The 27,547-nt window shown below is 43.2% G+C and overlaps 1 protein-coding gene across 3 annotated transcripts in view; it reads right to left on the bottom strand.

Annotated features, from left to right (window-relative positions):
- tbc1d4 (TBC1 domain family, member 4) overlaps positions 1-27,547 on the bottom strand; it is a 259,728-nt gene that overhangs the window by 97,133 nt on the left and 135,048 nt on the right. For 2 of the 3 annotated variants that reach the window (XM_052025561.1, XM_052025562.1), the window contains exons 2-5: positions 12,328-12,921; positions 7,508-7,597; position 7,112; positions 4,015-4,118 (exon numbers count right to left, since the gene is read on the bottom strand). In XM_052025561.1, coding sequence (XP_051881521.1) covers positions 4,015-4,118; position 7,112; positions 7,508-7,597; positions 12,328-12,921 — 789 coding nt within the window. Of the gene's footprint in view, positions 1-4,014; positions 4,119-7,111; positions 7,113-7,507; positions 7,598-12,327; positions 12,922-27,547 lie in introns of those variants that run through there. The other variant, XM_052025559.1, reaches the window with a different exon arrangement.

Here is a 27,547-nt window from a genome sequence, read left to right as displayed (position 1 = left end):
CATAACAACAACTTGCTTAACATGGCTTTACAATTGGATATTGAGAGGAGGTCTGTCCTCATAGGGAAAGCACAGGAGATCTCAGTTTCAGAATAAAGGGTCACCCATTTAAGGTGGGGTTGAGGAGAAATTGCTTCTTCTAACTCTTTGTAGTTCTCAACTCTAGAAAGCTGTAGAGTTGAGTCATAGAATATATTCAAGGTTAATAGAGAGATTTTTGGAGGACAGGAGAGTTAAGGGTTATGAGGATCAGGCAGGAAAGTGGAGCTGAGGTGAAGGTCAGATAGGACATGATCTTATTGAATGGTAGGGCAGACTTGAGGGGCTGAATGATCTAGTCCTGTTCTTATTTCCGAACTTCATATGTGCTTTGAATCGGAAATCATTCCAAAACACTTTATATGAATACAATCAAACATCAGTGATAGAGAGACACTGGATAGACTGTTTTGTTTCCTTAGAGCAGAAGAGGCTGAGGAGGGGACCTATTAGAAATGTACAAAGTTAATGAGAGGCATAAATAGGGTTGACATTAGGAAACTTCTCACCACGGCAGAGGTGTCCAAGACCAGAGGGCATAGGCTTAAGGTGAGAAGAACAAGTTTTAGAGGGTCTGAGGAAGAATTTTTTCATCCAGGTGATTGACACTTGGAATGTGCTGCCTCAGAAGGTGGTGGAGACAGATACTCACAACATCTAAGAAGCATCTGGATGAGCACTTGAATCACCAAGGCATAGTACGTTACAGACCAAGTGCTGGTAAATGGGATTAGTACAGACAGATACTTAGTCAGCATGGACATGTAGGCTGAAAGGCTTGCTCCTGGGCTCTATGACTCAGTGTCTGTGAGCCCAGCAACAAGGGATTTGAATTTTGGGCAAGTTAGGATTCAGCTGATGTGATCTTGGGGGAAAACAATTTTCCAGAGGAAGTTGGCCAGGAGGGTGTGAATATAATATTGTTTGTTTCCCAAAACTATTTCATCAATGAAAGGAGTTGACAAGGATAGATGCATATTTGCAAATGTATACTGAAGCCCAGAAGTTAAGAGAAATAGTGATAATAAGTTATATTATAAAGACATTTGGTACAGGAACAATTGCAGCATTTATGATGGTGTAGAGCAATCACAGAGCCATCTCCTCATCTAACCCATGAATACTTCACCAACATTCCCTGTGCATCAACAAGTAACAGAGAAAGAAAACTAACAAGTATTTAATCAGGTTAACCAGTGACTTAGCAAAGAAATCATGATAATCAGAGGGGTTTTATTAGTTTGGAAATGAAAAAAAATGGTGCTGGAAATCTGAAATAAAACCAGAAAGTGCTGGAAATAAGGTCTGGAGTTAATGTTTCTTGTCAATGATCCTTGGGGTTGATAAAAGGTCAATGACTTGAGACATTAATTCTGCTTTTCTCCCTGCAGATGTTTCCTGACCTGCTAAGTATTTCCAGCATTTTCTGTTTTTATTGGTTTGGAATCCATCGTTGCCCAGTAGGTGGAATTATATTTTCTACAGCTTCTTGTTCAACCTGAAGGTTTTCATATTACTGTAAGCACCATCTAAGGTGGTGACTCTTTGGGAGACTTTTTTTTACCATGAAAAAAGTCTTCCAAGAAGAATGAACAATCAATCATCAGGCTTAAGCACAATCTGAACTTGGAGGTAGTAATTGCAAAGACTTGCATTTATGCAGCAACTTTCACATTCCTTTGAAGACATCATAAAACACCAGAAAGCTAAAGGACTACCTACCTGAAGTGCATTCACCAGTTGTAGGAATTGTGACAGTTAATTTGCTCAAAGCACAATGTAATTATGTGCAGATGAATCTCTGTTTGTGATACTGATTGAGGGATAAAGATTGGCCAGGATACTGGGAATGAAGCCCTGCTCCTCACTGAAGTAATACCATGTGATTGTTTATATCCATTTTATTTTGAAGTTGCTTCCAAAACACACCAGCCAAGGTCAGGATTGAACCAAAGTCTCTGGCATCTTTTGCCATGCGGAATTCCTTAAATATAGCACTGGAGCACTTGTTGTGTTCAAAGATGGGGAGAAGCTATTCAGGCTGTGGCCTACTTGCTGAGAGATGAGGGAGTTAACCATTGAGCCACAGTCAAGGCATCTATTTTGACAAGCTGTTTCTCTTTACTAACACGTTATTAAAAACACATTTTTACTTGATTAACTTAAGTAGAGAAAAAATGGGAATGCGCCAGACTTGGTGGGAATGCTAACTTAATTACCATCCAAAATGAGTCATCTGTAAAATATTTCTTCAATGTAAATGCAACACAATCACTAATAAATCAAATAAGGAATTCAGGGGAAGTATATTTTCCCACAAAGAGTGACTGAAGTCTGGAGTAGACAGGGTGAGTGGTATCATTGGACTTAAGGAAAAGACATTGGACATATAAGAGAGAAAAGGGAAAAGGAATTTGTGCTGATCAGTTTAGATGAAGTAGGAAGGGTGAGGGCTCATGTGGAGCATTAAAAAAATCAGCATGCACTTCTTTGGACAAATGGACTGTTAATACATTATAATTTCTATGCAAGTTAGACAGGTAAACGTTCCAATTCATTGCTGGCATTTGTGTACTGGATAATGTGGCATTCCTCAAAGCCAAGCCCTGGTTTCCATTGCTGGGAGAAGTTGCTGTGGTGCCTTTTCCTCTGCCCCTTAATTGCTTTTGTCTTCTGAGTAAATCGATTTTGATTGCCTTATAATGCACTTCAACATGGGAATGCAGTCACACATTGTACCCTACCTTCAGCTCAATGGCTGAGATCATATTATCAGTAGATACTCTGCTTCATTTTACACTGCTGCACCTTTGTCAAGCAGTTAAAAACATTATCCAGTCCTACAGCTACAGTGAAATCAAGGGTCACCAAACAAATCTCTAAACAAATCGGTGGATCCTACAGCACTGCCCATCAGCTTAAGTCATTGGACTCTGTGCTCTCAAACTGAAGGGCATAGGTCAGTCCTCATGTAGAGACCGAACTCACAAGAGGAAGCCATTTGGCCCATTGTGTCCGTGCAGGCTCCTTGCAGAGGAAGCTCATTCGTTCTGTTCCCCCTCTCCTTGTTTTCCTGCAAGCCTGTTTTCCCTTTACATGCCCATCAACTCTCTCGTCATCCTTTTGTCCCCTGGGTACACTAAGAGGTCATTTACATTGGCCAATTAACCTGCCAACATGTATGCCTTTGGAATATGGGAGGTAACTACAGTCACAGGAAGAACGTGCATATACAACACGGGAGGTTAGAATCGACCGTGGATCACCAGAGTTGTGAGACAGTTGCATGACCTGCAGCACCAAAGTGGCACTCTGTGCTGTGTATCTATTTATAACTTAGAATAGAACTGAATTTCAGAAGTGGAGTACAATGCATAGCTATTACTTCAGTGCTTGCTTGGCCAAAGCAACCAAGGATGTTCTACCTAAAAAATATTCTCAAGTAGCTGCTTAGTAAAAACAATAAATAAATGAGTTCTGTACAGCAGCCTGAAACCCCGCAATATCAAATATATCCAAGCCTTACATACTTAATATACTCAGTCTCTAAAGAGCCCAGTAGCCTGATTGTATTAGTCCAGCTATGTTGTGCTAAAGGCCATATTTAGGCTATGACAACAATTTGCAGGTTATGGCCCAATTTCCAGTGAAGAAGTAGACTGATTAAGATTAAGATCTTTATTAGTCACAGGTACATCGAAACACACAGTGAAATGCACCTTTTATGTAGAATGTTCTGGGGGCAGCCCACAAGTGTCACCACGCTTCTGTCGCCAACATAGCATGCCCACAACTTCCTAACCCGTACATCTTTGGAATGTGGGAGGAAACCGGAGCACCTGGAGGAAACCCATGCAGTCACGGGGAGAACATACAAACTCCTTGCAGACAGTGGCTGGAATTGAACCCGGGTCGCTGGTGCTTTAATAGCGTTATGCTCACCACTACACTACCGTCTGTACAACAGGAACTTACCAGTGATTCATTGGCACACTGAAACACATAACACACGTACTGGTTCAGACCAGGTTCGACACTTTCTCGACAAATGAACCCAAAGTGGTCAACGTGCTTATACCCTGGAAGGATACAGTTAAAGATACTGGTTACATACAAGGGAATCAGTAAGGAGGGTAAAAGCGACTTGGATGATCATTGGCTGCAAGGGCAAAACTGACAAAATAGCACCTCTCCAAAAGTAAAATGATGCAGATGCTGGAAATCTGTAACAAAAAACAGAAAACTTTGGAAATACACTGCAGGTCAATCAACATTGGTGGTGAGTGAACACTTCAGGTCGCTAGCACCTTTGTTTGTCATCTATCATTAGACCATCTAACATCACTTATAGGCTGTTGATCAATGTTATTGATAAAGTGTCTGGGTAAGGAAAATAACTCCACTCTAAAGTAAAAACACTCCTCTTAATTTAACTATTAAAACAAATTAGGAATATGAGTTATATGTTATTGCTTTTCCCTTGTACTACCTCAATGTACTGAGGTGATGAAATGATCTATATGGATGAATCATGCAAAACAAAGCTTTTCACTGTACCTCGGTACATGTGACAATAATAAACCTATTTACCAACTTAATTAAGGTTACGGAGATTTTTAACTGTCACTCTAAGAATTATCCCCATTTATACACAAACTCAAACTGCTAACAGCTTCAATGTAACATTTCAAACTGTCAATTCTTTCAAGCGTTCAATCGATTTTATATTGATTTTATTAATAGAAGCTATTTTCAAACAGTTTACAAGAATAAACTGAACTAAAGCTGTAAATTCATTCTACATAGAATTCAGTCAGGCCAAGCAAAGACATATGAGCCAGACCGAAATTCAAAGCAATTTATATCATCACATTACAGCCTGAAAATTTGTCCTTGGGTCAGTGGTGCTGAGTGTGCGATATGGCACTATCCGTGCATGGTTCGCTGCTTTGAGAATCCAGTTTCACTGAAATCAATGGAACTATTGTTCAGAAGTGAATTGCAGTCATCCATTATATCGTCAAGCTTAGTACTGCAGATCCAGGTTAAATGGTGTTTCGAGAGTTGTCAATGCTGACTAGACGTAATCCTGGAATTCCCTCCATGATATTCATACCTCCAACTACTCCATCCTCACACCTCTGCCATTGTTTGTCTGACATCTCCATTACTAAGGCATACTTCTAGTTTTTATCAAGTGGAAAATAGCCTCAAACTTCTTTACCCCGTGGGATGAATCAAACCCCCTTTACTCCATCTATAATATTTTTGTGACTGAAATGCATAATGAAATTAAAATGTTCAAACATACATTTCTTTTGCTACATCTGTCCACAATCATTAACATTTAAGATATGATAAGATTTCTTTATTAGTCACATGTACATCAAAATACACAGTGAAATACATCTTGCTCTGGGGGCAGCCCGCAAGTGTCGCCACGCTTCTGGCACCAACATAGCATGCCCACAACTTCCTAACCCATAAGTCTTTGGAATGTGGGAGGAAACTGGAGCACCTGGAGGGAACCCAGGGAGTCACGGGGAGAACGTACAAACTCCTTAAAGACAGCGGCTGGAATTGAACCCAGGTCACTGGCGCTGTAATAGTGTTATGCTATCCGCTACATTACCATGCCTGCCCTTCTCCAACCCTCCTCAAGAATTCCTCCAGATAAACACGGGCAAATGGACTAGTTTGGATGGGCATCTTGGTGGGCATGGACCAGTTGGGCCGAAGGGCCTGTTTCCTTGTTGTATGATTCCATGATTCGACAACTGAATCTTTAACTCCCAGAAACTCCAGATCATGTTGGAGGGTTTGTGACTCTTAGTGTGAGGAAGATATGTCAAAAGGCCTCATGCGGAAAAATAAAGAGGCTACTCAATTTGCCATGCAGCCATACTGAGGGTACCTGCCCCCAGAGTCCCAACGCTTCCCAACGTTTCTAAAAAATGTAGCAAACAGGATTGGGAGCCACACTGAGAAACACGTAGCTAGTCAGGTGCTGCCTGTAGATCTGGTCACCACAGGAAGGATATGGGTTCTGGAAGTGCAGCAGAGATTTAGAAAGAGGTTGCCATGACAGGAGAGCATTAATCAGGAGGAAAATATAGAACAGGCTGGGGTTGCTTTCTTTGAGACAGATGAGGTTGAGGTTCGATTTGTCTGAGGTGTACAAATTTATTAAAAATCTGTTGAGAGTCTTTTAGAAGAATTCTTAATAAGGAGGTTGATAATTAGGGGTCATCAATTTAAAGGTGATTGAAGAATTAGTGGGGTTTGAGGAGAAATATTTTCTCCAGAAGAGGATGGGATCTGAACTCGCGCTTTTAAGGGGTGGTGGAGGGAGAAGCACTTAAGAAATTCTTAGACCTACACAATGCAAGGTTACAGTCTAGAAATGGTAACTGGATTTGGCTGGATAATTTCCTTTTCACCGGCTAGCAAGGAGATGATGGACCAAATGGCTTCTCTCTGAACCATAAATTTCTAAGACTGTGAAATATCCAAGTATGCATTCCACGAGCACTGCAGTCTTGGTCAAGTTAATCAACCAAACTTATTCAACATGAAATTCTAGCGTATGTTTAGAGCAAAAACCACAGCTTTTTATAAATAACAGACAAGCATAAACCAAGGGCCCATGAGAAGGATATTAATGTGGACTACAGCTAATCTTTTGACCATGAAACAGGGAAAGACAGAAGCCTAGCCCCTCTTTCTGGTCTCAAAAAGAGGCAAGTCCTTGTTGAGCTCAGCTGGGATATATTTTGATGTATCTTGAGAATATCACCCAGAAGAGCTTTTCTGAGTAAAGACATGCAAGATGGCTTAAAATCTGTTGACAACAATTGCTTTAATTCTAGCACTTATTAACGTAGTTGATACATTTAGTGCCTGAGGAGGTGATGGAGACGAGGACTCTCATAACTTTCAAGAAGTATCTAGACCAGCATTTGAATCACCAAGGCATAGGAGGCTACAGACTAAGTGCTGGTAAATGGGGTTAGAATAAATGGGTTCTTGATGGTCGACATGGCTATGGAGGGCTGAAAGGCCTGTTTCTGACCCTTACATATGATCAACTCTTACAGCATTAATTTGTCCACACGGTATTCCTCCTGCCTTCCAACCTGCACCTATCACAGCCCTTCTCTTTTGTTCTCTCCTCTGCCCACACTTTTCTGCACCCCAAGTCTTTACTTAACTCTAACTCTTCCAATTTTGGATAGAAAATCAACTTTGCTTCTCTCTCCACAGTCGCTGAACGATCTACTGCGTATTTCCAGCATTTTCTGGTTTTGTTTTCATTTTCCAACATTGGAAGCATTTTGATTCATAGTAATGATTCACAATATTTGATTTGATTCACAATAACACTGCAAAAATAGTAATAATTCCAAGCAGCATCAAACTCGATTAAATAAAGCAACGAAATCTTCAGAAAAGCTGGGTAATGACAAACCTGAGAACAGGAGGAAATAGTCTTGAAATTCTTTTCAAGCACGACTGTTTTGGTGTCAGGACTGATGAGGTTAACTTCAAACCGACCAACCTGCAAAACAGACGATGGAGATCATTCCATTTGAAGGTAAGACACAAATAGTCTGTTTCATTCAATGCCCCCACTAATCCACTGCTTGAACATCGTTAAGAATTCCAAGCTACTGAATACAGTATTGCACCACCCTGGGACAGGGTTCACTAGAATGTGCTCTCCGACCAATACATGCATGATGAAAGAAATATGTGCTTGTGATACAGGATTAGTCCATTTCAAGAGAGAGCGCCCAAGTATTCCCAATTGTCACTGGACTGGAAAGCAAAACAATAACGGACTTCTTTGGGTTTGTTGTCACTTCCCTTTTGCCTATCTTTCCTTCTCCCTGTGCCTTGAGAAGCCCCTGCATTAGAGTCATGCAGTCATAGAGTTGTGCGGCATAGACAGAGGCCCTTCGGCCCACCACATCTATGTTGACCATCAAGCCTATCTCTACTAATCCCACTTGCCTGCATTAATCCCATATACCTTGATTCCTTACTCATTCTAGTTCTGGTTCAGATGCCTCTTAAATGTTGTTACTGTTCCTGCCTCCACCACCTCCTCTGGCAGCTCATTCTAGATATCAACGACTCATTGTGTGGAAAAATTTACCCCTTAGATATCCTTAGATGGGAGAGAGTGGGCATAGAATCACATAATCAGAAAACATAGAAAGAGGCCCTTCAGCCCACTGAGTCTATGCTGACTATCAAACACCCATTTAGACTGACACTAATCTCATTTTATTCTCCCGACATGTCATTCAACTCCCCTTAGGTTCTACCACTCACCGACACACTAGGGACAAATTACAGTGGTCAATTGACTTACCAACCCACATGGGTTTGGGATGTGGGAGGAAACCCGAGCACTCAGAGGAAACCCACATGATCCCTGGGAAAACGTGCAAATTCCACACAGACGGCACCGAAGTCAGGATTGACTGATAATTGGTAGTTGGTTTATTATTGTCACGTGTACCAAGAAACAGTGAAAAGCTTTTGTTTTGCATGCCATCCATACAGGTCATTCCAGACATTAGTACCTCGAGGTAGTACAAAGGGAAAAGCAATAATGCAGAATATAGTGTTACAGTTACAGAGAAAGAGCAGGTCAGGTAGATAATTAAGGTGAAAGGGCCACAACAAGGTAGATTGAGAGATTATTAGTTCGCCTTAATCGTTCAAGAGGTCCATTCAAAAGTCTTATAACAGCAGGATCGAAGCTGTCCTTGTGCCTGGTGGTGCGCATGTTCAGGGTTTTGTATCTTTTACATGATGGAAGGGGGAGCAGAAGAGAGAATGACCCGGGTGGGAGGGGTCCTTGATTACGTTGGCTGCTTTCCCAAGGCTGCGGGAAGTGCAGACAAGTCAATGAAGGGGAGGTGGGTTTTGGTGAACCCAGGTCTCTGGAGCTGTGAAGCAGCAGCTCTATAGGCTGCACCATAGTTGAGCATAACTTAAACCACAGTGATGCAGTGACACATGCAATTTATACTCCTACATCCTAGCTGCAGTAATTACACAAAAATAAATGTTATGACTTTTCTTTGTATTATTGCTGTTAGGTGACTAAATCAGGCTGGTAAATATCCCCCAAAAACAGCGCCTGGATTGTGAGGCCTGATTAAGTCATGTCCATTCATTTATGAAGGCAGCTCGCTAATTTGGTGCTGCCTGTGATAATTGCTGAGTGCAGACAGCACTAAGAACTGTGTTCAATGGCTGGAGGCTTCAGCAAGGAACTAACACCATTGATTGGGTCAGACCAGTTAGAGCGAGTTTACACTGCTTAAAGCACAGCTCCAGCTGTTGAAGGGGAGAGGCACATGGGCTGGACCAGGTATCAGCAGTCTTTCTTCCAAGTCTGACCTGGGAACTTCTGAAGGGTAGCAGGACACAGGAGACAGGAAGCTGCACTCTTTTCACCAGAAGCACTGGTGAAGGAGAATGAGTAGAGACCCTCCAGATGAAATCTCGAAAAGCAAAGCAAAAGAAAGAAACATTCACATTCATAATAGGATCTACTTTTTTTTAAATTAAACAAGAGGCCATATATAGAAGATCATGAAATCCAATCGGAAATTCAGAACAAACTTCTTCACCCAAAGAGTGGTGAGAATGTAGGGCTCAAAGGAAAACAGGCATAAACAATGGAAGAAGTTAAGGAAAGGCTTGACTATTATATGAGGGAGAAGGGTTTCACAATAGTGTTAGCTGAGGAGGTTTCAGTGAAGCATATATGTTGGCAGGGACAGATTGGACCAAATGGCCTTTATCTATGCCATATAATCTTTGTAATCCTATGTAATCCCATGCTAAGGGTCTTTCCTTCTTCAAGGGCAGTGCAGCTAATTGAAAAATGAGATCTTCTACACTGACATAATTAGTTGGTGAATATGCCGGTGAAGGAATGGGAACTGATGAACTAACCTGCATTCATTCATTGAGCAGCTTTCAATGTCCTTTACCTGGCTTCATCAGGAAATCAGAATCCTTGCAAATAACCACTGCTATCCCTGCTCTCTTCCCATGGCCTTGCACAGAGTTCTGCTTCAACATTTGTTTGAAACCCACTGATTACACATCTCCCACCACCCTTTCAGGTAAAGCATTCTGGATCTTAAAAAATATGCTGTTCAATAAAAAGCTCCTCTCCCGTTGATACACATACATCACAAGGATAACACACAAACACTGCATATGAAGCGTCCATGCTGCTCAATGATTGGAGGGCACTAGCAATTGAGAGGGTTAAATAAAATGCTACATCCAAGCATACCCAATAATGTTGGAATCAAATGACAAAGGAAGATCAGTGTGCTTCTTCGAAACAGAACTTCGATTGGTCCAACTACCCGGATCTTTCCCCAAACCTCAGAAAATATTTCCTTTTTAAATAAATAATAAATTTCCGTTGTTGAGTCCTCAGGAAGTGCATTCCAACGGTTACAACTGGCTGCCTAAAACCACCTCTGCTCCCTCTGGCAGCGATCTCAAACCAGCGACTTGATACTGAGCCAATCTGAGCAACACCACGAATGTTTTGGAATGGGGAGAAAGGTTGAAAAAAAACAATCAGCAGTTTAAATACTCATACTGGTTGCTTGTATCTCCCTGTGCATAAAGAGGAACGCCAGTGAACACAAGGAGTGCCAACACAGCTGCCATTTCTCTCTGAACCCCAATCTCACCAGCAGTAGAGTCAATGGTCTTTCCTCCCTCATTAACAGACTTGACTATTTTGCTGTCTTCGCCATAGGCACTGGTGAAGGAGGATGAATAGAGTCATAGAATCATGGAAACAGGCCCTTTAGCCCAACTGGTCCATGCCAGCTAAGATTCCCCATCCAAGCTGGTCCCATTTGCCTGCATTTGGCCCATATCCCTCTAAACCTTTCCTATCCACGTACCTGTCCAGGTGCCTTTTAAATGTTGTTAATGTACCTGTCTCAACCACTTCCTCTGGCAGCTCATTCCATATACTGACCACCCTCTGGCTGAAAAAGTTGCCCCTCAAGCTCCTATTAAATGTCTCCCTTCTCACACTGAACCTATGTCCTCCAGTTCTTGTGCATTCACCATTCTATGCCCGTCATGATTTTATACACCTCCATAAGATCACCTCTCATTCTTCTCAGCTCCAATGAATAAAGTCCCAACCTGCTCAACCAGGCAACATCCTCGTGAATCTCCTCTGCACTCTTTCCAGCTTACTGGCATCTTTCCTACAGATGGGTGATCAAAACTGAACACAATGTTCCAAATGCAGCCAATGTGTTGTGCAACTGCAACATAATGTCCCAACTTCCATACTTAATGCCTTGATTGATGAATGCCAGCAAGCCAAAAGCCTTCTTCACCACCCTGTCTACCTGTGATGCCACTTTCAAGGAACCATGCACTTGTACTCCTAGGTCCCTCTTTTCTACAACATTCTTCAGGGCCCTACCATTCACTCCTACCCTCATTTTGTCTTTCTAAAATGCAACACCTCGCACTTTTCCGAATTAAACTCCATTTGCCATTCCTCGGCCCACTTACCCAGCTGATCAAGATCCCTCTGTAGATCCTGACAACCATCTTCACTGTCAATGACACCACTTTAGTATCATCTGCAACCTTACTAACCATCCCTCGCACATTCTCATCCAAATCATTGATGTAGGTGACAAATAGCTCCATAGAGCTGCAACATCACCTCGCGGCTCTTGAACTCAATACCCCAACTAATGAAGGCCAATACCCCATACACCTCCTTAACAACCCTATTGACCTGCGTGGCAACCTTGAGGGATCTATGGACGTGGACCCCAAGATCCCTCTGTTCCTCCACAAATAGCAATGGGCCCAGCACTGACCCCTGGTGAACACCACTAGTCACGGGCCTCCAGTCCGAAAAAACAACCCTCCACAATCACCCTCCGCTTCCTTCCATCAAGCCAATTGTGTATCCAATGAGCCAGCTCTGCCTGCATTCACCTTATCTATGCCCCTCATGATTTTATACACCTCGATAAAACCACCCCTCATTCTCCAAGATTCCAATGAAAAAAGTCCCAACCTCCTCAGCCTCTCTCCATAACACAGTCCCAGCAACATCCTCGTGAATCTCCTCTGCACGAAAAGCAAAGCGAAAGAAAGAAGCACTCACATTCATAATCGGATCTACTTTTTTTGTTAAAACGAGAGGCCGTATAGACAAGACCAAGAAATCCAATGGGAACCAACAAACACATGTACCTGAAATAACATTGTCCTATTTTTCTCTGCATCGGAGGGCTGGACGTGGCTTGGGGCACTGGCATGGCGACGTCGAGATGGTACTTTGGCCGCGAGGTCGGGCACCTTCCTGGGCCGGATGCTGGCGACGCTGTTGCACCGGGAGCGGAACTCGGCCTGTTCGTCCTCGAATGGCGCGTCCGCCGGGCTGGGCTCGGTCAGTGCCGAGCAGGAGCCCACGCTCGACAGCTCGCCCGGGCCGGCACCGCCGGAGGGTAGGTTAGTGTTGACGGTAGCCTCGTCAGCCACGTCGCACAGCAGCTCGGCACCCTCTCCGGCTTCTGCTTCCTCCTGGCCGGCTGGGGCATCAGTCGGGGAGTCCTCGTTCAGCAGCTTCAGCCGCTCCCTTTCCCGCTGGTGCAGGGCGAACTTCTCGATGCAGTCGTCGATGAGGGTGGACGGAGCCTTCTTGTGTGCCACCACCACCTTGCCACAGTACAGCACCTCGTACTTCTGCGAGTTGTAGAAGGCATCATCGCTGACTTGCCGCGACTTTGCATCCCCTTTTAAAGAGGCCTTGGAGACCTGTCGGATGCTGCTGATAACATCAGGGACCTGAAGAAACAGGAAGAAAAGTGTTTGAGGTCACTGGCATAAGATGGAGACCAAATGAAAGATTGTCCAATCGCCCTGCAGAATCCCCGAGTCAGATCCTGAGCTTCCAGTTGCCTGTTGCTTTCATTGTCTGCCCCATTCCCAGTCTGACCTCTCCATCCTTGGCTTCCTAAGCTGTCCTACCGAGGCTTGGTGCCCAGCTCAGTAATTACACTTCATCTTCCCGTAAGGGTTCTAGAATCAGCCAGCTCCATCACGGGCACAACCCTCCCCGCCATCGAGGACACCTTCAAGAGGCGGTGCCTCAAGAAGGCGGCATCCATCATTAAGGACCCTCACCATCCGGGACATGACCTCTTCTCGTTGCTACCATCAAGGAGGAGGTACAGGAGCCTGAAGACCCACACTCAGTGATTCAGGAACAGCTTCTTCCCCTCCGCCGTCAGATTTCTGAACGGTCCATGAGCCCATGAACACCATCTCATTATTCCTTTTTTTTCCTGCACTTTTTTTTATTTATGTAATTTATAGATCTTATGTCTTTGCACTGTACTGCTGCCGCAGAACAACTAATTTCATGTCATATATCAGTGATAATAAATCTGATTCTGATTCTGAAAGCGTATTACAATCTTCTAGACTCAACCTCGAAATCAACACTACAATTCCTCGTTACCTCTCCTTCAGACCTATCTTTAGCTTCTTTATTGTTCCACTGCCTCCTTTTCACCTTCTTTCACTAAATCTTTCGCAGACCACCTTTTCCCTGCACCCTAAAACCCTGTTCAGCTTTTTCCAGTTTGAACTGAAACATTTACTCTGTTTCCGTCTCCACAGATGCTACCCAATCTGCTGAGTGTTTCCCTCCCAGAACATTTTGCTTAAATTCCCTACTTTTGCAAACATTTATAATCATTGCTAAAATAGAACATTTTGGGAGCTGGACAAGGTGATTGAACTTAAATTAAGGCGTATTGAAAGCAAACCTGTCCACCTCTACAGCACTTTAGTAATACCCAACAGTGCCCAGCATGGTAACAGTCTCCCTCTGGACTGTAAGTCAATGAGAGATTTGGAGCATCTATTCCAAGTTGCACTCTATCCCAGCACTGAGGGAGGACTGCACTGTGAAAAGTATCACCTTTCAGATGCAGAAGATCCTCCAGTTCTAATTAAGCGCCAATAAAGTGTTTAAAGTCCTGTGGTTGTGTAGGGACACAGAAAATACAGGTCTCTTTGTCCCTCTTGTGAATTCACAGCCCCAGAACAGTGGGGAATTAAAGCGGGGGGAAAATGGCTCATTATACTAACTCCACACGTCACCTGAAAAATAAAACAAGCTACTTAACAATAACCATCAGATATTAACAATAAAACACACAAAATGTGTTTGAAGTCTAATCGATCAAAATATCCAGTACCTTTCTAATCCAGTATGAGAGCGGAGCCATGAGGGATCACCCAGAGAAGTTCTATGAAGCACTCTGCAGGGGTAATCTTGGTGCTCAAATACTTCTCTCTGAACTGGATTGATTCAGTTTTGCTGGCTCCGGGGCTGGGAATGTAGGGAAGGGTATTTTGGCAGTTGCAAGTTTAAAAAGGGAAGGAAAGCAACATTCCAGATGTTATCTGCTTAATTATGATGTCACTCGGCTGCACTTCCAAGCGATTACAATGAATAACATAAATCTGAACAGCCTGAGGACTGAAGCCCAGTCCTTGCACTGTTTTCCGTTCAACAGAGACAACCCACATTTCTGTCTGCCTGTATTTATAGAAAGATTATCAGTCACATGTATAAAGGCTATATTCAAATCGTTGACTAAAAGTTGCAGTCAGGGTCTCAAGGAACGCATTTTTACTAGTCACACTTCACGGGCTCAGGGCAAAGGCAAACACTTGGCCATCCATTAATTTACTTCTGAGGTGTGCACACTACTTAAATGTGAGTCCAGCAGGCATTCTCTGCACAGCAAGATCCCACAATATGTTTTAGTGGTTTTGATTCTGGAATAACTTTCGGTCAGGAGAGTTAGGATTGCGTGATTTGTTATAACCATACGAGAGGACGCAGAGCCTCCGAGAATTGTACAAGTGTGGTGCACTAGCCAATCAGCCCTCCATTTCTGTGCTAGCTCATTCAGAGCCCTGGCTGAGCTAGTTCCAATCCCCAACTTTCTCCCCGGTGCTTTGTATATCTTGTAACATTTCAAAGTTCCCATGGAATCCAATCCCATCCACGTCAGATACTGCTCCCCGGATCTCAGTAAATCTACGTGGAAACCTCATCTCCCCTGTCTTCAGATGATTATCTCTTTGGCCTCTCCATTTGCCAAAGAGAACACTCTTTCCAGTTACTCCCACAACCAAGTATCTTCAGTAGAACTTAATGATGACCTTTAGAACATAAGCCCCAAGATCATTCTCGGCATTCTGCACTGACACAGCTTGGCCTGTACTCTCCTACTATCTAGAAGCAATGATAGAAGACACCCCCTCATTGGAGAACCCATTATCCCTGTCCTTTCCCCTGTTGGATGAACGAGGAACAGCAGTCTCTTTAAGCAATGGCAGAATGCATGTTCATGGAGGAGCAAAAGAACACCAAGTCCATTTTGGAGCAATGAGGATGTTATGATGCCTATCTACACTTGCTTAAAATAGCTTGCATCTTACACAGCCATGATGAGCATGTTTCTCTCTTCACAGATGCTGGCTGACTTGCTGAGAACTTCCATTACTTTTGCGTTTTGGTTCATGAATACCAAATGGCATGGAATGGTTGGAAATGGGATGGGAGATGTTACTATATCAACGATCACCTCATTTAAATGCACCCATTAAAAATCTGAAGGATAAATTAGTGAAAGACGATTGGGTAAACCTCGACCTCCATCCCATAGTTTGGTTCCAACTGAAAATCAGGCTGTACTTGTCAGAAAATGTAAGCTCAGGTGCCCCTCACACCAGGTGTACTATTGCACGCCTGCGGAAATGGCACCCTTCCCCACCTCCAAAGCATTGCACAGCCTCCCTCAACCTCCCACAGATGCTGCTTGACCTGCTGAGTTCCTCCAGCAGGTTGTTTGTTGCTCCAGATTCCAGCATCTAGTGTCCCCAAGCATTGTTGCTGTTTCCTCTGGCACTGCCTTGCCTTTCCAACTTACTTTGTGCAAATTAGGAGCATCAGGATAAGCGCACGAATGCAAGAAGCTGCAGAGAGTAGTGAATCAGCCCAATACAGCACGGGCACATCCCTCCCCACCATCGGGAGTATCTACAGGAGGCACTGCCTCAAGAGAGCAACATCTATCATTAAAGCTCCCCACCATCCAGGCCATGTCATCTTCTTGCAGCTACCATCAGGCAGGAGGTACAGAAGCCTGAAGTCCCACACCACCAGGTTCAGGAACAGCTACTTCCCTTCAACCATTCGGTTCTTGAACCAACCTGCACAACCCTAATCACTACCTCAGTATAGCAACACTATGACCACTTTGCACTCCAATGGATTTATTTTTCGGTTTAAGTTATGTTCTTTCTTGTATAATTTATGTATAATTTATGTTTATTTCTTGTGAATGTTGTGATCTGATGCTATGTGCCTGTGATGCTGCTACAAGTAAGTTTTTCATTGCACCTGTGCTTACATGTACTTGTGCATATGACAATAAACTCAACTGACTTTTTGGATCTTCCTTGTTTCTGACACCTGGAAGCTTCAGAAGTAGGCATCTGCCACTGCTCTACTCTCCCTACACTCATGACTGTGTGGCTAGGCACAGCTCAAAAGCCATCTATAAATTCGCCAATGACATCACTGTTGTTGGCAGCATCTCAGACAGCGAAGAAGAGGTGTACAGGAATGAGATAGATTGGCTGGTTGTGTGGAGTCACAACAACCTCGCACTCAACGTCAGCAAGACCAAGGAATTGGTTGTGGACTTCAGGAAGGGGAAGTCAGGAGAACACACACCTCATTGAGGGGTCATCGGTGGAAAGGGTGAGCAGCTTCAAGGTCCTTGGCGTCAACATCTCGGAGGATCTATCTTGGGCCTAACACATTGATGCAATCACGAAGCAGGCACACCAGCGACTCTACTTCATTAGGAGTTTGAGGAGATTTGGTACGTCACCAAAGACTCTTGCAAATTTCTACAGATGTACAGTGGAGACCATTCTGGTTGCATCTAAAGAGCAATCTAAGGATCTGAAGAGGCTGCAGAGGGTTGTAGACTCAGCCAGCTCCATCATGGGAACAACCCTCCCCACCATCGAGGAGATCTTCAAGAGGCGGTGCCTCAGAAAGGTGGCATCCATCATTAAAGACCCTCAATATCCAGGACATGCCTCTTCACATTACTACCATTGGGGCGGAGGTACAGGAGCCTGAAGACCCACACTCAATGATTTAGGAACAGCTTCTTCCCCTCTGCCATCAGATTTCTGAACGGTCCATGAACCCATGAACACTACCTCGTTATTTCTCTTTTGCACTATTTATTTATTTTTGTAATTTATAGTAATCTTTATGCCTTGCACTGTACTGCTGCCGCAAAGCAACAAATTTCACAACCTACAAGTCAGTGATAATAAACCTGATTCTGATTCTGAGACATCCAGAGGTCCAGTGGGAGCTTCTACATGGCCCAATCTCAAATCCCATGTCAGGAAAAGAAGAAGTAACTGAGCCACAACCCAATGAGATTGTGGCTGATGGAAGTACAATCAAGGAAAGCACCTAAGGCCATTTGGCCCATTGTGTCCAGATCAGCCCATAAGGAACTATTAAACAATCCCACTTCCCAGCTGTAGCCATCACATCAAATACTGATTTAATTGAGACTGTTTGTCTCCCCCACCCTTTCAGATGGTGAGTTCCAGACCCTCAACAACCAATGGGTGGATCAATAATCTTCAACTGACTTCTTGTGGGTTTTTTTTTGTTATTCGGTTGAGACACAGCTGGTCTATGATGCAACTCCATTTTTCTGTATTTGTCTCACAAACCCTCAATGTATATTTGATCAGCTGAAATCTATCACGCTCAGATTTAAAATTAATGACAGGTCTAATATTAACAGCTATTTGTGAAAGAGAATTCCAAATTTTTGCCACATGTAGCAAGCAGGAATACTTCCCAGCTTCACTCTGACAGCCCTAACTCTGATGTTTGAACTATAAACCGAATTCCAGACTTCCCAAAGAATGAAATATAAAATCTCCTTTCGAAATTCCTTTGCCTTTGCTATATACTTGCCTAATCTCTGCTTTAATACCACTAACACAGCCACTGCTGACAGCCAATAGAAAACGTCCTATAGAATTAAATCATGTTTTATTTCTTATTTCTTTTAAATTGATTACCATGTTACCATTTAAAAATGTACCTCAGTGGCTATAAATACCTTAAGATCATAAAATGTATGATATGAATGCAAGTCTTTCTTATCTCACATCTCTCAGATTACGCTAACACAGTCTAAACACCACACCCATACTACATAATCAAGGTGCTGTGTACAATTTGAGAACTGAATTATTTATTGATTGAAGACTGGATTAGCCTCCAACAAAGCAAAATATGTTGCTTTCTGTTCTTTTAATGCTCTCATTTGCTGAATTATCCCACTGCAAATTGTAGATTAGGGTTTATTCCAACTAAAATGCTGTTTGTTTCAGTTTCCACTGATTACGTTGATGCCAAATCTGGCACGAAGGGCCCATTTATAATCTAACACCATCTATATTGCTCCTCAGTTTACAGAATACGATTGATTTTGATTTACTTCAGTTAAACTACAGTGGGTGTTGGCCAAAGGATAAACTGGAAGACAATGTACTGTGCTAATACCTCGGCTTTTTGCTCTGAAGTGTTTGATGGGAAGCCCGGAGAGGTTTAATGCTGCCCTTTCATACATGCCAGTTCCCATTATTGTCTCGCTACCTTTGCATGGTACACTTGCACTTCTCCTTGCCTCCTCTTATTACTCTACTCTTCAGCAACTTTTAAAGTAGGTTTCACAATGAATGATCCCAGAAACTTGGTTTGATGATTTTGACCTTGCTCATCGAACACACAGCTGTTTGTGTTCAAGGAAACATTTTGCTGTGTTTTTTTAAAGAGATATTCTTGGATAAGTACATCACAGGCAAGGCAAGTATTTATTATTCACTCTTAATTGTCTCTTCTATTGAGTGGTTGGTTTGGCCATTTCATAAGAACATAGAAAAGTACAGCACAGGAACAGGCCCCTCGGTCCACTTGTCTGACCACAAGATACAGGAGAAGAATTAGGCCATTCAGCCCATCGAGTCTGCTCTGCCATTTAATCATGGCTGACTTTTTTTGAACCCCATTCTCCCACCTTCTCCCCATAATCCTTACTAACCCCCTCACCGATCAAGAACCTATCAATCTCTTCCTTAAATACACCCGATGACTTGGCCTCCACAGCCCCCCCATGGCAACGAATTCCACATTCACCACCTGGTTGAAGAAATTCCTCCTCATCTCAGTTTCAAAGGGACATCCTTTTATTCTGAGGCTGTGCCCTCAGGTCCTGCACTTTCCCATTACTGGAAACATCCTCTACATGTCCACTCTATCCGGGCCTTTCAATATTCGGTAGATTTCAATGAGATCCCCCCTCATCCTTCCGAACTCCATCAACTACAGGCCCAGAGACATCAAACGCTCCTCATACATTAAGCCTTTCATTCCTGGGATCATTACAGGAATGAAAGATGTTGTTAATCTAGCTTATTCCATCTGCCTGCACAGAATCCATATCCCTCCATTCCCTGCCTATTCATATGTCTGTCTAAATGCTCCTTAAACATTACTATCATATCTGCTTCCACCTCCTACCCTGGCAGTGCATACTGGACATCTACCACTCTGTGTAAAAAAAACTTGCCTCAGACATCTCCCTTAAACTTTCCCCTCTCACCTTAAACCTCTTCCCTTCACTATTTTGCATTTCAACCCTGGGGGGAAAAAACTCTAACTACCTATCCTTTGTATGCCTCTCATAATCTTATAAACTTCTATGAGGTCTCCCTTCAGTCTTTGATGCTCCAGAGAAAACAACCCAAGTTTGTCCAACTTCTCCTCATAACTAATACGCTCCAATCCAGGCAACTTCCTGGTGAACTTCTTCTGCACCCTCTCCAATTCTTCCTACAATGCAGTGACCAGAACAGCACACAATACTCCAAATGTGGCCCAACCAAAGTTTTATACAGCTGCAACATGAGTTCCCAACTCTTATACTCAACACGCCACTGACGAAAGTAAGCATGCCATGTGCCTTCTTTACCACCCTATCTACCTGTGTTGCCACCTTCAGGGAACTGTGGACTTGCACCCCAAGTCCATCTGTTGGAAGTTAAGAGTTAACCACAGTGGTGGACTTGGAAGCAGGAAAGGATGGCAAATTTCCTTGCCTGGTTCGCACATGTGAACCACATGAATTCTTTAGGCAGTTTAACATTAGCGCTGTTACCAGCTTTAAATTCCAGATTTATTTGATTAATTAATTTTTAAATCTAGAACAACCATGGTGAGATTCAAAATTATGTCTCCTGATTAACGGTCCAGATATAGAGATACTGAAGCAGGAACTCAAGCACTATGCTACTCGATCTAAGGTTATCACACATAGATCCCCCCCAGACCAAGTGCAAGCTTTCCTCATTTCCATCACTGTTACCTCATGAACCCGACAACATTCAACGCACTTCCAGGTGCTCTTTTGTTACCTGTGACGCTACTGCAATGTTTTTGAAAACTTAAGCAAGGATCAGAAGATCCTACACCCAATAAGATAAAATATCTTTATTAGTCACATGTACATCAAAACACACAGTGAAATGCATCTTTTGTGTAGAGTGTTCTGGGGGGGCAGCCCACAAGTGTCGCCACACTTCCGGCACCAACATAGCATGCCCACAAATTCCTAACCTGTACATCTTTGGAATATGGGAGGAAACCGGAGCACCCGGAGGAAACCCACGCAGACATGGGGAAAACATACAAACTCCTTACAGACAGTGGCCAGAATTGAGCTCGGGTTGCTGGCGCTGTAATAGCGTTACGCTAACTGCTACACTACTGTGTCTGCCCAACCTACTAATTAACCTACCAACTTGCACATCAAGTCAATTTGAGTTTATTGTCATGTGCACAAGTACAGTGAGGTACAGGTACAATGAAAATCTTGCTTGCAGCAGCATCACAGGCATGTAGGTTCAGACAACACATAGAACATAAATTATACAAGACAGTGAAGAAAAATCCTATGCAAAACAAGACATTAGTGTAATAAAAAATCAGACATAACTCCATGGTAGTGCAAGAGGTGGTTTACTTTGAGATGTTGGAGGAAACCGAAGCACCTCTGGCCCACGTAGTCACAGGTAGAACATGCAAACTCCACACAGACAGCACCAGAGGTGAGGGTTGAACCAGTTATTGGAGCTGTGAGATAGCAGCACTCCCAGCTGTACCACTGTGCCACCTTTTTGTTAATGCCCAGTCTCCACCTGAACCTTCTCCCACCCAACGTCACCTTGCACCTTCCGGTCTTTCTCCCAAACCCACCTTCCCTTTAAGTGTCCAGAGAAGCTGTTCTTCCATTAATTTAACGGCGGAAATGAACTGTGACTGAGTGTCTTACCTCAAAGCTCACCAACATCAAGATTGTCCCTAGGGCACAGTTGTCTGAACTTATGGAGCCGCTGGGCTGTTAACAAGTGTGCACTGGACATGGAGAGGGTCTCCTGAACACCTTCACCCCAGCCCCATATTATCTCTCCATATCATTCTTCCAGCCCCCCATTATCTCTCTGATCTGCCACTAGCAATCGATCCACCTTATTATCCTCTCTAACTCTCGCCAGCAGCCCCCTGACCCACCATCATCTCTCCGACCCCTCTATCCGTGCAACCTCCCCAACATTTCCCTTCGCTTCCATCGGGCAGAAGATACAAAAGCTTGAAAGCACGTACCACCAGGCACAAGGACAGCTTCTATCCTGCTGTTATAAGACTCATGAATGGACATCTTGTACGATAAAGATGAAGTCTTGACCTCACAATCTACCTCGTCATGGCACTTGTACCTTATTGTCGACCTGCACTGCACTTTCTCTGTAACCGGAACACTTTATTCTGCATTTTGCTATTGCTTTTCCCTTTGTACTACCCCAATGTACTTACGTTCTGAATTGATCTGTATGGATGGCATGCAAAACAGTTTTTCACTGTATCTCAGTACATGTGCCAGTAATAACCCAATTACCCATAATCCCCATCATCTTCCTGACTCTCCATCCTGCCCTTAATACACTACCATGCCTGCCCTTAATGGTAACATTAAACATTGGCTGTTTGCCACTTTATGTAAAACCACTCCCAACATTTTTCCACACCGTGCAACTTGTTACTTTAAATAAAGAGGCTTTGTCTAGCTGATGTTACAGTCTACCCTCAAGTGTTTGGGAGACTCCCAATTTGTAGAACACATTCCCTAGTCATTGGTAAGCACATTGGCTGACAAAGGGTGTGGCATAATCCTCCTTTTTCTTTACAATATTTTTATTAAATCCATGAAAAAAATACAGAATACATGCATCAAAAAGGAAAGTAAAAATACTACTGAATACATTGTATTAAGTCGTACTTAGGATTACAATACTCTAAATCAATAATCACATATAGTAGTTAGTTAATAAGGAAAGAAAAAATTGAAATATTTTATTACAAAAAAAAAATCTACCCCCACTACCAAAACCCGAAGCTGTTAGATAGAAGAAACAGCAAGGAAAGACCTTAAAAAACGTAACAATGTCAGCCAATATCTGCATTTTAGTCCCCAAATCAGAGATTTTGAAAATAATTCAAAAAGGGTCCCTACAGGGTTTGAAAGTCTAGGTTAGATTCAAAAACTGAACAGCGAATCTTCTCTAGATTCAAGTATGACATAACATCCCGTTCTTCTGTTTAATTATGATTATTATGAGCGGCTTCACCAAAACATAAGCACCACTATCAGGACAGATATTATGGTTGGATTTAAAAGCCGTATGGGTCTGCCATCAGTTCCCATTGTGTTTACTGTGATTAGTTAAACACGGGATGAATTGTGTGCTCAGCTGCTGTTCTAAATGTACAGTCCAGATTATGTGCACTGTTCCGTCTTCCCCCTAACTGCACCAGAGCTGGTACTAGTATGCGTATTTATCACTACTGACCTGGGATAAATTTCTTAGCAGGCAGGGAATTAAATGCAGAAGAAGGCTAAAATGTTTAAAAAAGTTACCTAAGATGTGCCAAATCCAACAATAAATAACATTAATAGTGACCCAAGAGACTTCAGTAATCTGGAGCAAAAAAGCAAACTGCTGTAAGATGTAAGATATCTTTATTAGTCATATGTACATCGAAACACACAGTGAAATGTATCTTTTGCGTAGAGCGTTCTGGGGGGGCAGCCCGCAAGTGTCGCCACTCTTCCGGGGCCAACATAGCATGCCCACAACTTTCTAACCCGTACGTCTTTGGAATGTGGGAGGAAACCGGAGCACCCGGATGACACCCACGTAGACATGGGGAGAATGTACAAACTCCTTACAGACAATGGCCGGAATTGAACCTGGATGGCTGGCGCTGTAATAGTGTTATGCTAACCGCTACACTACCGTGCCTGCCCCAGCACATCAGCAGATCAGGCGGTATCTGTGGAGTTTCAACCTGAAATGGTGACTGTCCATTTCCCTCCACAGATGCTGCCTGACCCGCTGACTCGCTGAGTTCCTCCAGCAGTTTGTTTATTTGCACAATATTGAAAGCACTGAGTTGTACCACTGGGGAAGACATTACTTACAGGGTATAGCCCAGCTATTGATGATTTACTGGACAACAATGATCCCATCCTTCCTGAATGCTTCTAAGATCTGGTCTAACCACAGGTGGCACCTCAAGGTTCAGAAAAGGTACCAACAGCATTGTCTCTGCAACATCCACTGGCAAAGTAAACCAACATCAGTGTCCTCTCCCAGGCCAACACCCCCAGCACTAGGTGCACTCAGTCAGCTCCAATGGACAGGCCACATTATTCAAGCTCAAGTTTACTGTCACAGGCAGACTGTATATACCCAGGGTATAAATGCCATGAAAATTAGCTTGTTGCAGCAGCAGCACAGTACATTACAGACATAAATTACCATAAACTTAAATTAACATAAATGATACATAACTTACATGACAAAATACACAAAATGAAGATAAAAAGCTATCATAACACCAAAATATAAATTGCAAGGATAAAGGAACTGTGATGTAGTTTTGGAATTAGCCAGCTGAATAATAACAGACCATAATATATAGGAGCAGAATTAGGCCATTCAGCCCATCAAGTCTTCTCCACCATTCAATCATGGCTGATTTTTTTTTAACCTCCATTCTCCTGCCTTCTCCCCGTAAGCCTTAACCCCCTCACCAATCAAGAACCTACCAATCTCTGCCTTGAATACACCCAATGACTTGGCCTTCACAGTCGTCTGTGGCAACGACTTCCACAGATTCACCACTCTCTAGCCAAAGAAATTCCTCCTCATCTCAGTTTTAAAGGGATGTCCCTTTATTCTGAGGCTGTGCCTCTGGATCCTAGATTCTCCTACTGATGGAAACATCCTCTCCACGTCCACTCTATCCAGGCCTTTCAGTATCGGGGAGGTTTCACTGAGAACCCCCCTCATCCTTCTGAACTCCATCGAGTACAGGCCCAGAGACATCAAATGCTCCTCATATGTTAAGCCTTTCATTCCTGGGATCATTCTTGTGAGCCTCCTCTGGACGCTCTCCAGGGCCAGCACTCCCGTCCTAATGAATTAAGAGCAAGATGCTCAGTCAGCACCTCCCACACCCATGAGATTGGAGGTGGCAGGCGCAGGGAAATATTGCTATTTGTAGGTTCCCCTCCAAGTCACACGTCACCCTGGCTTGTCATTATTCTTCCATTACCAGCCACCGTATATGCCAGAACTCCCTATCCAATATCATTTCCGATTACCTTTAGCACTACGGGAGCACCTTCACAAGAAGGACTGTAGCAGTTCAAGGAGGTGACTCACCACCACCTTCCCAAGAGCAGTAAGAGGTGCAAAATAAATCATGGCTTTGCCAGGATAGTCACTCCCTAAAGCATAAATAATCTTTTTAAAAATACTGGAAATTTACGACAAAACAGAAGACGCTAAATTCACTCAGCAGGTCAGGCAGAACCTGAGAGAGAAAAAGAGTTAACATTTTACATCAATGACCCCAAACGTTAACACTATTTCCCTTTTGGATGCTGCTTGACCTGCTGAGTACTTCCAGCATTTATTTGAAGTCTGAGTCATCTACTTTAGCGATTAGGTAAACTTTGCAAAGCTGCACTCTTGAGCATCCTGTGTTGTCCTGTTCCTTATCTGTATCTACCCTGCCGACATGTTACTTATTGCAAAGGTATTGCAAAGTAAGTTGTTCTTTCAACTTGTTGTTTCATTATTAACAGGCATAAAATGATGGGGTGAATGACTGCAGGGTGCTCACGTAGATGCCACGGCCAAGAAAGCTCACCAGCGCCTCTATTTCCTCAGGAGGCTATAGAAATTCAGTATGCTCCCTTTGCCACTCACCAACTTTTATCAATGCACCATAGAAAGCATCCTATCCGGATGCATCACGGCTTGGTACAGCAATTGCTCTGCCCAGTACCACAGGAAACTGCAGAGAGCTGTGGACATAGCCCAGCGTGTCACAGAAACCAGCCTCCCCTCCTTGGACTCTGTCTTTACCTCTCGCTGCCTTGGCAAAGCAGCCAGCATAATCAAAGTCCCCACCCACCCGGGTCATTCTCTCTTCTCTCCTCTTCCATCAGGTAGAAGATACAGGAGCCTAAAGGCACGTACCACCAGACTTAAGGACAGCTTCTACTCCACTGTGATAAGACTATTGAACAGTTCCCTTATAGGATGAGATGGACTCTGACTTCACAATCTACCTTGTTGTGACCTTGCACCTTATTGCACTGCACTTTCTCTGTAGCTGTGACACTTTACTCTGTACTGTTATTGTTTTACCTATACTACCTCAATGCACTCTGTACTAACTCAATGGAACTGCACTGTGTAATAAATTGAACACATTATGCAAGACAAGTTTTTCACTGTACCTCGGTACAAGTGACAATAATAAACCAATACCAATATGTGGTGCAAAGCTGTGATTAGGTTGCAGGAGCCAGCAGTAGATGGAAGGGGAGCAGGAAGAGTGGAGGACATATACCCTAACAATCTCACCCCTAATCAATGACTCCAATATAATTCAAAACAAAGCTGCTGCATTGGAGCATGCCATTATCCGACAGGATTCTGCTCCAGGCCATTATGTACAGCCAAGCTTAAACAGTCCTGTTACTCAGTCAGTGCATTTACTGAAATGGTGAAAACACACCAAGATCCAGGGTTTAAAAATAAATGCATTTTATCCCGCTGAAATTGTGCATCCCTTTATCCAAAGTAATACTATTACAGACAGCACAATCTGGCTTCGCTGAAAGCCCAAAGCTAGACTGAAACCACATTATCTCAGCTCGATTTAACCCACACTGCCTCGGTGCCACTATTCACATGCCCTCTTTTATTCTCATGTTACCAGGCTATCTAGCTCTAATAGCTTCTTCAGTCTCAATTTCCACCCATTATATTTTAGTTTAGACGGACCAGGGTTTGACTGAATGGCCTAGGATTTTATTTCAATTTTAAATGTAAAGCAGATCCTGAAGGTCTGTCATTAATAAAGTGGTCACAGTCTTTTTACCAGCGTAGGGGAGCCTAAAACTCAAGGCCATCCATTTAAGGTGAGAGGCAAAAGATTTAAAAGGGGACCTGAGGGGCAATTATTTTCACACAGAGGATGGTGGGTATGTGGAATGAACTGCCAGAGGAAGTGGTGGACGTGGGTACAATTATAATGTTTAAAAGACATTTGGACAGGTACATCATGGATAGGAAAGGTTTAGATGGATATGGGTCCAATGCAGGCAAATGGGACTGACTCAGGTAGGCAACTTGGTCAGCATGGACGAGTTGGGCCAAAGGGCCTGTTTCCGTGCTGTACAATTATGACTCTATAATGCTCCTTTGAAACAGACATCAGTAGGGTGAATGTTGGAAGGCAATGTTCCAATTATCCAGGTACAAAAAGTATCCAACATAATGGATCCAGCAGAGAACAAGGTTATGACTAATATATTGTGTGATGAATTGATCTGTACAAACGGTATGCAAGATAAGTTTTTCACTGTACCTCGGTACAAGTGACAATAATAAACTAATACCAATATCAATACTGGTTTATGACAAGGATTTCTGCCTCTATCACCCATTCAGGCAGTGAGCCCAAACCGCAACAACTCCCTGAGTAAAAAAATATTCTCATCTCCCCTCTAATCCTTCTACCATTTACTTTAAATCTATACCCACTAGTTTTAACCCCTCTGCTAAGGGAAGCAAGTTCTTCTTATTTATCCAGTCCTCTGATGCACCTCAGTAAGTCACACCTCAGCATCCTCTG

This window comes from Pristis pectinata, chromosome 11 (genome assembly GCF_009764475.1).
Source record: "Pristis pectinata isolate sPriPec2 chromosome 11, sPriPec2.1.pri, whole genome shotgun sequence".
Lineage (NCBI taxonomy): Eukaryota > Metazoa > Chordata > Chondrichthyes > Rhinopristiformes > Pristidae > Pristis > Pristis pectinata.
This window is presented reverse-complemented; position numbering and strand designations above follow the sequence as displayed.